This window comes from Juglans regia, chromosome 4, assembly GCF_001411555.2.
Source record: "Juglans regia cultivar Chandler chromosome 4, Walnut 2.0, whole genome shotgun sequence".
Classification (NCBI taxonomy): Eukaryota; Viridiplantae; Streptophyta; class Magnoliopsida; order Fagales; family Juglandaceae; genus Juglans; species Juglans regia.
The window spans coordinates 24,879,742-24,890,580 of record NC_049904.1 but is presented as its reverse complement, the minus strand read 5'-3'; the positions used below and the strand labels follow the sequence as shown (position 1 = coordinate 24,890,580).

The window sequence follows — 10,839 nt, the reverse complement described above, 5'->3', positions numbered from 1 at the left end:
CCATTGATTTATGAAATTGTTTCTGTGATACCACAGTTGGTAACACACCATTGTTGGTTTATGAGTGGCATAAGTACATATCAATTCACCCGTTGTTTCCACAATGAACGATTCAACACCAGCAAACACATTTTTTAGGAGTTCTTAATCCAAATACACATTGTAAACAAAGAACAAGATAAAGAGATCAGTCAAAAGATGAGAAGATATTTAAAGATAATTTTACAGTGCACCAATGTTTTTAAGGCCAAGAACAACCCCAACCCCAATAATGTGACCAACTGATCCACATGCCAAGGTATCTGCAAGAGTGAAACCAGCTGGGTCACCTGTCTGCAGGCCGGAGTCCCTCACTTCAAGCTTCAGTCCTGCCGTCGCCTTTCTGTTTGCTGATGGTGCCAACCCAAACCTCCCAGCAAATAGCATCAGGCTTGTAGAAGCCACCATTATCTGTCCCACAAATGCAGAGACAGATGATCAGTCATCCCTTCATGAAATACAGAAGCAAAAGTTATGCATGCAGAGCAAATAATTAAAAACCTTTAATAAGGTTTCCAAGTTTTTCTTGAGTTTGTAGTCAGACAACCTTTCTTCAAATTGTTGCTTCTTCTTTGAAGTCCACAATTGGAGAATAGGCCCGTTTGGATATAGAAACAATTTTATCTTATCACATCATTACAACTTTCTTATTTTCTACACAAAATATAATAAACGATTCACTTTTTTCAAATTTCAAAAAATAATATTAAAAAAATAATATTTTACTCAACTTTCATCTAAAATCATCTCATTTCTTCTTACTATCCAAGTGTATAAAAAACACATATTTTTAGAAGAGTTGTGCTATTATAAGTTGGTGGGTGTTGTAAACACCACTTATTGCAGGACCCATCACATGTATGAAAAAAGTCAAACACAAATATATTTTTTATAGCAGTTGAAGTAACAGATTTTCACATTTACTATCTACAATATGTTTAAGGTGTCAATAATCGAGCTTGCAAATGGTTTTTTCTTTCTTTCTTTCTTTATTGAACCTTACCAAATTTGTGGGTGATCCAATGTAATCACAGCGAGCACCCAAAGCTCCCTTTCCCTTACGCCCCATTGGTTGAACTGCTGCCTGAATAATGGCAACATACTTAGAGATTTTGCATTCGATGAAACAATGAGAGAGAGAGAGAGAGAGAGAGAGAGAGAGAGAGAGCATTTGTTTATAGTAGCAAGAACGACATCAAACACACATACCCAGAATCACACGATAGATCGAAAGCAAGTTTATAATGCAAAAACACGAACTTTGATCCTAGATATGGTAAGGGAAAAGGGACACAAACCAGGGTTCGGACAGGAGCTGCTGAGATTTGGGGTCTTAGCCCACTATATTGTGGGAGAGAAGTCATCACAGTAGTTGCCATTTTTCCAATCCCAATTGAAAATTTGTTCTTACAATACCCAATATTTCTCCTTTCTCTAGTTTACCATTTCCTTTGTTCAAAACCGTTATAAACTTCTCCACAAGAAATGCTGCACTACAGCCACATGACCAATCTGTGGCTTCAGGATACCATGCTTGGATACACTTGGATACTTTTTGCTGATGTGGCACCATGCCATTGGATTTATCCAATTTCGATAAGGTTTCTGAGTTCCTTCGGAAGAAGGCCTAGAAATGCTATTTGTTGAGCTGGAAATCATGTCCAGTTAAGTGGCAATCAAACGGCACCGTCAAAAACAAGAACAGATTTCCTAATTCTGGGTCATGTAAGCCAAGCCCATTTTCCATAAAGATAGGGCCCAAATACACATTCTTTATCAGGCCTTAAAATCATCATTTATCGAGTCCGAACCCTTTGTTCCGGCGGTGGCAAGTGAAAGAGAGTCAGGTGGTGGATTTTTCTCTCTCATAGAGATTGTTTAAACTTTAAAGCCCCTCTCTCTGTTCTAAAATTATAACATTTTAGGTAATGTTATATACGGTTTTGGAATGTGTAGTTCTCGGATATTTTTTTAAAAGAAAGTGAGAATTATTATTAAAAAAAATAATTTTATCATGTGGATTTCAGATATATCTATTTTTTTTAAAGAAAGTATACGGAGATTGCACATTCTACGAGTATAAATATTATTATTTTTAAATAATTACATCTTTATTATTTTAAATTGTAATTGAATAACTACTTATAGAAAAATCAGTTGATTTTAATATGAAATCAAATCAAGATTATTGTTGATTTAATATTATCTCCAATTATATTAAATTATAAAATTATTTTTATTACAAAAGAAATCTAATATTTCACATAAAAAATTGTTAATTTATTTTTATACAATCCTACTTAACTAAACTCGTTTTTATTTCTCCTTCAAAAAAAAAACTCGGTTTTCTTTCTTCCACACAAACTTACGTTGAATATGATTTTGCACGACACTCAAAAGTTCATATATAAAAAAATTATTATTATTTTTTTATATAAATTTCGTATTTATTTATTTTTAAATAATTATATAATATTTACGCACTCAACTGTCTCGATAATAATAAAAATAATAATAAAAAGGGACAAAAGATGTATACTGTATTGATATCTGATATCTTTCCACGTACACCCTTCTGCTGCTTCCCAAAAAGCTCTTCTAATTAATCTCATCCTTCGTCTCGTCTCTCCTTTTTCTCGTGATAAATTCAACTTCATTCTTTTCTAAATTTACATAATAAAAAAAAGACAACGATACACTTCCAATTATATTACAACTTAACTATTATTATACATTAAAATATTAATATTTTCTACTTTAATTCAAAATTTCTGTACTTACAACAAATACCATTGTTACTAGTGATCTGATAAACAATGGGGTCCGTTATTATTTTAGTATGATAAGTGCCATTTGCACTAATTTTCTGAAATTGTGAATTGGCAGATTCAATTTATAAAAATTAATTTCTCTATTTTGATAGGCTCTTCTCAATAATTTTCTACAACGAAGTAGACTGAGTTGGAAAGAAGAGACATTGTTCATGGAACTAATATATAGAAGGACTGTGACAGATACAAAAGAGATTTCACAAAAAGAAACTTACAAACTGAGATGATTTTATGTACTACGTCAGTTTTATTTTACAATAAAAATAACTTTACAGTCTAACGTACATAAAGCTACGTCATTTTATGAATTTACTTTTATAAAATATTTTTGTGGTTAAAATATTTCTCTGTATAAATGTAAATACAGAGGGAAAAAAAATGAAAATAGTATTAGATCGATTAATTTCACATAAAACAACTGATCATGATCGATCATTAAGGGCAGATAAGCTGTGGATTAATGGTGGAGATTGCCATCAGCATGTGCTGTTAGAGCTACAACTGAAAACCCAATGAACCTTTCAATAATATTCTTGGAGTTGTCCAATGTCCATCCATCAGCTTTTTATGGTAATTATGGGAACAACTTAAAGAAAGCAATGAGATATTTGCTTAATTAGCAATAGATACTTAACCCCACAACAAAGACAGACAGGAATATTAATTTACCAAACAACAATTACAAAATGCTTTCTCTTTTTAGAACATTCAACAGCTTCATATGAGCCAGAGATTTTACTTTTCCCTAATTACTCAAACCATGGATCAGCTTCCAAACTACAAAAGCACAAGCAGTGCAAGTTTCCACCACAGAGAGCCTGGACTACTATTCTTGGACATTAATATTGAAGCTGCTGAAGAGATAGATCTGAAATATTAGCAAATTAATATATTAGTTAAATATGGATAATATATAGTTAGAGAAATCATATTTACGGTCTTAGGGTGTGCAAGACCCGCACACTCACTTTGAAAAAAGTGACTAAATCTAGGACCCGTATGAAAAACAAAAAAAATCATTTTTTAATAATGGGTCTCACTTTTTTTCAAGTAGAATGCAAGAGACTTGCACACTCTATAATTGTATCTAGCATTACTTAATTAAATGAAGTCATTTTAGCATACCCAGGTGTGCTGTAGACACATTTTCCGTAACCTGGAAAAGACAGCAATGAAACCCTTTTAGAATGGTTTCCATGTTTCCACTCCACCAAAGAATACAACACTTTAAAAAAACAACCTTTTCCTAATATACTTGTTTGTGTATATGTGTTATAACTTGCTAAGAACATTAATATGCAAGCACAAAATATTGCAATTTAAAATGTCAACTGCATACTCTACTTCGAATCTCCAAAACGAACTGTCCATGCTCATGCAAAAGCAAGTGCCCTGTTTTCTAACACGCTAATCCGACAGGTTTTGTTTTTGAGGCAATATATGGCACCCTTTCTGTTATTATAGTTATAATATGTCTATATATATATATATATAAAGATTAAGCTGGGTAAAGAAGATAGAGTTCTTAAATTACTTGGATTATTTTTGGTTACGGCAGCAGTTCCTCCAAAATTGCAAGCAATATCAGAATTCCCATTCTGTTGGTAATAGTTGTTGAAAGCATAGGATGCATGAGACAAGAGAGTTTCTGGCTCAAAACATTTCCCGCCCTGTTGGATTTCTTTGCAGTCTACCATTCCCAGTCCACACGCCCAATCTAATGCATCCTGCAAATCAACTTGAGGGACCCCAGCAAGTGCCACGCACCACGTCGTGCCGTCAAGGAAAGTTGTGTTGCCTTCTGGAGGAGACAATGTTATCACTGGAATTCCTGCATCTACCTTCTGTTGTTGCACTACATGACCTTCTGCTGTCAAAACTAAATGTTTGGTGAAAGGGAAACATATCAGTGATGATAAGCTATCCTTGATCACAACCCAAATTCATTGCAAAAGTAGGATCATTTTGCAGAAGGGATTATTGCATATATACAAGCATAAGATATTGACTCTCTAGCAATTTCTCAGAAGGGAGAACCCAGGATTTTCTATCCGATGAGGCCAAACTTGGATTGATGGTACTAGTAAAAATAACCAAACATTACATAAGACAGATTAAAAAATTCCAAATCGAGAACACATTAACTAATCACCAAGACAGACATAAAATTGTTTTTAATGATATTTAATCGTTAAACAGAGATTGCAGCGATTGTGAAGTATTGCACGTTCGTTCCATCAACTATACCCCCAGAAAAGAAAGAAAAAAAGAAGTAAAGAAGACAGACTTAAGGCACACAACACTTTAAATCTCGTCACCTCAAGCTTTTTAACTGCTATTAACTGTCCTTGGAATGGGAACCTTGTCAGCGAGGCTTCAGAATAAAACCATATTGGCGGTTGGATTTGGGGCTGAGTAGGTAGCATCCACTAAGGTGCACTCAGGAAGCAAAGTGTATATATCATCCTTACAACCTTTTTCTTTCATATTCTTTTTTCATTATACCATAATCTATTTCGATCATACAGAAACATTAAACATTTGGCTGGCAAGCTAGAGTGTTTTGAACAGCATTGGGGTCTTAATTAGAGCAGACCCAAAACAGAAAAACATAAGAACACTGCAAATTTGATTGAAAGATAGAGCTAATTAGAAGAGAGGAAAAGAAACAACAATAATTCAATAATCCCGGAGGAGCGAGGACCATGCATGCATGCATACTTCCACCATTAATTAATCCCACATTTGCAACCCACTTGAATGTGATCAGTACGAACAAACATGGCAGTATACTGAATAATTTTTAGTACGTAAATCGTAAAAGATAAGAAAAATATAAATTTATTGGGCTTGGAGTCTTATTTTCAGCAAGTAATTAGAGAAGAAGAACATTATAATTTACACGTAAAGCTAGCAGGATCGAGACAAGAACATGCTTTAGAGCTAGATCATGAACATGTGATATATCCACTCTTTTACTGACATGAATTAAAATAATTAATATTATTACAGAATGTTTCCACTGAGAGTAATATATATATATATATATATATATATATATATATTCTCTCTCTCTCTTCAAGTGCCTGGTTTTTAAGAAGAAGATTAGAATAGGGGGAAAAATGACAGTAGAGGAAAAAAATTACTGAAACTGAGTCAGTACAGTGCACATACAAAGTTACAAAACAAACAAATGCCCACGAATAAGTAAGAAAGGAAGAAAGAAAGAAAGAAAAAACCAGGAAAGAGTGATGAGTTCATATTTTATAACAAGAAATATAGAAAGCATACCCACCCAGATAGCATTCTATCAACAAAAGGTACTGCAAAGCCCACATTTTCTTTGTCATGGCTGGTTTATCTGTTCACCCTTCAGCCCAAAAAAGCCTTTCAAACCAAAACTAAAACAAAGCAAAGTGTTGATTCCACTCTACCTGTCAATGGACTCTCTCTCTCTCTCTCTCAAACACACCCACACACACATACAATGAAGACGGAGTGAGAAGTATGAGAAAATGGGAGTGGTATTTATGCAAGAGCCGAGGAATCAGTAGCTTCTTCAAAGGGAAATTCTGCTCCTTTTCGCTTTCTCGAAAGTTCAAGAGGTGTATAATGTATAGAGGGAGGAATGATGTATGCTTCAGAAGCCAGGCATTACTTTTACATATTATAAGAGCGGTGGATTCAGTTCTGTATAGACTTTTTAACAGTCGTGTGTTTGCTTTGCTTTAAGAAGTTGGCGGGCAGTGCCTAGCAACTGAATTTCTCGCGATATGTTGACCTATTCACCTCCTGAAATTCTCGTAGGTTTGCTTGAATTGGAAGAGGCCATTTTGGCCAATCTACTTTTTCAGAAAAAGTAAACACAGAACGAGTTCTAACCCGAGTTCTCGATCGACAAACTGAGTCAACTGGCCATAGATTACCGTCTTAATTAATAAACAAAAACGATGTATTCATATTTTGGGCCAACTAAACTTCGCCACCAGCCCAGAAATTACTTTATCCACCAGCCCAAAATTATTATTGGACTGATTTATTTGGGCCAGATTAAACAGATTCTGACTTGCATGGATTTAAACAATAAACTAGCTACATGCACATCAAAATTGATCTTAATTTATGAAAAATATATATATATATATATATCTATATATACATATATATATATATTTTCAACGTCAAGATTGTGTTATATATATCATCTATTTTTGAGCAATGATCTTAATTGTTAAAATCAACATAAATGTGAAATATTTTTAATAGTTAGATGATATAATATAATGTGTCAGTATTTAGCGTAAATTACTGTAAAATTTATAATCAGAAGTCGATTATGAAAATTTTATATATTTTTTTTCTCCTACTTTATTGGTTAAGCGTACTCGCTACCTAATATGGACCCAAAAAAGAAAAAACATCTGCCAAACACCCACACATATATGTTTTTGTTTACTTTCAAGCATATATATATATATATATATATATATATATATATATATATATATATTTATATCCTGCCTTAGAGTAAACGAAAGAGCTCTTATACCTGTCATTTTTTATATAGTACCCATACAGTACCACATGACTTTATTTTTTATTTTATTAAATTAAAAGAATTTTTTTACTTACCATCTATATATTACATATTTAATAAGAAAAAAAATAAAAAAAAAAAAAAAAAATTATGTGTCATATGTAATCATGTAAAAATGATGAGTAGATCAATTTATATATATATATATATATATATATATATATATAAATTGTATACTTTTGATTCACGTGATGAATGTCCACGATTATTACTAGCTACCAATTATTGCATCAAGTACGTACTTTACGACAGCCAAATATCTTTGAACTGTACCCAATGTATTATTAATTGAGTACTGTTATGGATTTTAAATTTGGGATCAAAAAATATCTTGAATAGTATAATTTTTTTTTATGTATTTTTTTAATTATCATAAATATTTTTTTAAAAAAAATAAAAAATCATAATATCATTAAAAAAATATTTTCTTAATCATTCAGTAAAAAAAAAAAAAAAAATTTTATTTTTAATATTTTTTGAGTTTCAAATTCGGAACCTAAAACATTTCTTTTATTAATTTTTTGTGTTTTTTATTTGTAAAGGGGAAGTACGTAGTACTACTTATGCAGCATTCATGTCTACAAAACTGATCAAAGAAGACTTTGAAAGGAATGGATGAATTATAAAGATCAGTAGTTTTTAGTTGCTGTCCTGTTTATCATCATGTAAAACGCTAGCTGAAACTCAGTACACATGCAGCGAGCGTCTTCACGTTAGAAGATCGACTCTTTTTCGAAAGGAATATGCAGTGTCCATATTATTATTGTATCTAATATTACTCAAACTAATTAATTAACTTTTGATCAACAGGGCTGGAATAGGGTTTATAATATTTAGGGTAAAAGAGTGAAATAATCTTATTTCACTATGATTCACAAAAAAGATTCATATTATTCACAAAATATTATTTATTATTTTTTTACTACTATTTATTATTTTTTAAAAACTATTAACAGATCATCTAAGATTACTTCAATATATATCCAAATGTAGCCTTAAATGATCTGATTATGATCATGGCCAAATTTATTAATGGGATTAATTTTCTCGATCCCTAGCTAGCTAGCTGCTAGCTGAAGAAAGTATAACTTATTAATTGCAACGAAATTAAACTTATTAGTTCATAAAACAAGATGATCAATTCGTAGGTACTGCATGTAAAAAGGGTACGTCGTCGTTCGATTCCAATAACTTCAACTTATAGAAATTTGTGATGATTAATGATTAATTAATGTTTGACCAGATCGATCGATTTGGTCTCATGTGTTTTACAACATCATATTTAAGGCAAATTAATCGCTAGCAATATGCTAAATCTTCATAACCAAGACCAATATATATGTGTGTATATATACATGCAAAATGATCATGAGCTAGCACAAGTACGTAGATGCAATTTGAAAGAGTTTGGGGGAACATCAAACGTGCATATTTTCATACAGTCATTATATTGTATAGTATTTTATGAAGTGCTTAATTATAAGTTTCAGAGTTACACAAAGTACTAATCGATCACTGTATTTTAATACGAAGTTAATCATATAATAAAGCAATATCAAAACGTTTGAATTAATACTATATAGCTAGTTTGTTTTAAATATTGTACATTAATTTATCATGTCCTATATATATATATATATATATATTGAGGATGAAGCTAGCTTTCTAGCTACTTGACATATTTTTGTCTGTTTGTCGGCATATATACCAAACCGGCGGGAATATTGGCCGGGTGTTTTCGGTATCATCATCATCATCTTCTTCTTCTTCTTCTTCTTCTTCTTCTTTCCTCTTTTTCTTTTTTTTTTAATTTTTCTTATCAACTCCCCCGACTTGTCGCATATTCAGATCATGATGGTCTCATAATCTTTCTGTATCAGTTCCTAAAGTACTATTTCTTGCATTTAAATTAAGCAGAAATGATACGTACGTACATATATAGTAATTGTCATCAAAGATATAATATACAAATACAGATCCAAGTTTAGGATGATATATATATATATATATATATATATACAAAGCAGTACATAATTTACAACCAAAGTATCATGTGAACTGTACGTAAACATTGCTGTCCGTGCATGTGTTCTAAGCCATAGACGCGTGTTCCCAAGGAAAGAGATAAAAAGACAACAGCTAGCATCGATCTCTATGACATGATGACGTGGACCGACGAGAATATTGAAGAACTCCTAGTGAAATTTGAAGTTGCAGTACGTATGCCCTTTGTTCAAATTACCAGATCGATCATGAGTTGGAGATATCTTGGAAAATCTTTGTGGAAGAAGCTTTTTGAAAGAAGAAATAAAAGTGGTCTGCAAATATACACGTACGTTTTAGGATATATAGACGTTAAGTCCTACTTTAATCTCAGTGCTTAATTCCTTAAAATAAATGATCAAAGCTGATTGCAATTTTTCTATTGGCAAGTACTAGAGTTTAGGCCGGTTATTAATATATACTTAATGTTTCGTATTATTAATATTAACTTTCTAGGCACTTCCGATCCTGATCATGGGACAGATCATCAGCGGCACATGAAAACATGCCAAACGTTGAAATTAGTGGATGACAAAGTGATCAGTTCAACTTTAATTTGGTCCACAATATCCTCTTAATTGGGATTAGCAGTTTGAAAGCTACTGATTTGCTTGTCTGATTATTGCCTAATTCACGAAAACCTATGGTTTAGATTTTTGGGCCCTACCCTACCAGCTTATATATAAGTTCTTCAAAAATCCAATCCACAGATGGATCGTCTTGTCTATATATATATATATATATATATAAATGCCACAGTATCATCTAACACAATTATTGGTTTCACTTGCCATTTATAATGTCAGCAGCATTTGAACTTATACTAGTTTGCCCTAATATTATCATTCCATTGTTTTTGGTTCTGTAACATTCATCGACCTTAGAAATGCCACAAATTAATTATAAACTCCAAAAGAACACAGAATTCCAGCATTTAAACGCAAAGAAATTAAGATCGTCATCACTTCTGATCTGATCTCTCTGTGGTTTGCTTTCCTAGCTAGCTAGAGAGCTACTTTCTTCACCTGGTCGTTGTGTTCATCAATCATGTGGGTAAATAGTAGTACTGGTTTGATTGTTTGGTAGTCGAGTTTGTCATGGAGCGAATGCACTAACATTAAGCAAAGACTCTAAATGTGGGAGTTTGGCTTCTTCTTTCAGAGATCAACTGCAACTGCTCCAATGGACAGACAAACCCACTTGATGCACTTTTTGCTTGCCTTTTCCCACGACACCTTATTTACATCATGGGGCCCTTTGCATGCATCAATTTTCTCGCTGTATTCATCCCGGCCCAGAAGCATGAAAATAAGCGACGAACAATCCAAA

The 10,839-nt window shown here is 32.5% G+C and overlaps 2 protein-coding genes across 2 annotated transcripts; both read right to left on the bottom strand.

Annotated features, from left to right (window-relative positions):
* Window positions 1-92: 92 nt before the first annotated feature.
* Window positions 93-1,584, bottom strand: LOC108979408 (photosystem I reaction center subunit psaK, chloroplastic-like). The gene is made up of 3 exons (XM_018950087.2): window positions 1,338-1,584; window positions 1,043-1,123; window positions 93-450 (listed from the first exon to the last, which is right to left on the bottom strand). Exons 1-3 carry the CDS (start codon window positions 1,416-1,418, stop codon window positions 223-225), a joined length of 390 nt encoding a protein of 129 aa, XP_018805632.1. The 5' UTR covers window positions 1,419-1,584; the 3' UTR covers window positions 93-222.
* Window positions 1,585-3,511: 1,927 nt separating this feature from the next.
* LOC108986906 (glucan endo-1,3-beta-glucosidase 13-like) lies at window positions 3,512-6,338 on the bottom strand. The gene is made up of 4 exons (XM_018959706.2): window positions 6,166-6,338; window positions 4,405-4,749; window positions 3,996-4,026; window positions 3,512-3,738 (listed from the first exon to the last, which is right to left on the bottom strand). The coding sequence occupies exons 1-4, from the start codon at window positions 6,218-6,220 to the stop codon at window positions 3,648-3,650; spliced, it is 522 nt and encodes a 173-aa protein (XP_018815251.1). The 5' UTR covers window positions 6,221-6,338; the 3' UTR covers window positions 3,512-3,647.
* Between the last annotated feature and the right edge of the window lie 4,501 nt (window positions 6,339-10,839).

What these genes read in the sequence shown, in the direction of transcription:
- LOC108986906 (XM_018959706.2), bottom strand. Translation starts at nt 6,220, where the DNA reads ATGACAAAGAAAATGTGGGCTTTGCAGTACCTTTTGTTGATAGAATGC. An exon ending in CGTAACCAAAAATAATCCAA is followed by an intron (nt 4,027 to 4,404) that starts GTAATTTAAGAA and finishes TGTCTTTTCCAG; the next exon opens with GTTACGGAAAATGTGTCTAC. An exon ending in TGTGTCTACAGCACACCTGG is followed by an intron (nt 3,739 to 3,995) that starts GTATGCTAAAAT and finishes CTAATATTTCAG; the next exon opens with ATCTATCTCTTCAGCAGCTT.
- LOC108979408 (XM_018950087.2), bottom strand. Translation starts at nt 1,418, where the DNA reads ATGGCAACTACTGTGATGACTTCTCTCCCACAATATAGTGGGCTAAGA. An exon ending in CAGCTCCTGTCCGAACCCTG is followed by an intron (nt 1,124 to 1,337) that starts GTTTGTGTCCCT and finishes GCCATTATTCAG; the next exon opens with GCAGCAGTTCAACCAATGGG. An exon ending in TTGGATCACCCACAAATTTG is followed by an intron (nt 451 to 1,042) that starts GTAAGGTTCAAT and finishes TTTGTGGGACAG; the next exon opens with ATAATGGTGGCTTCTACAAG.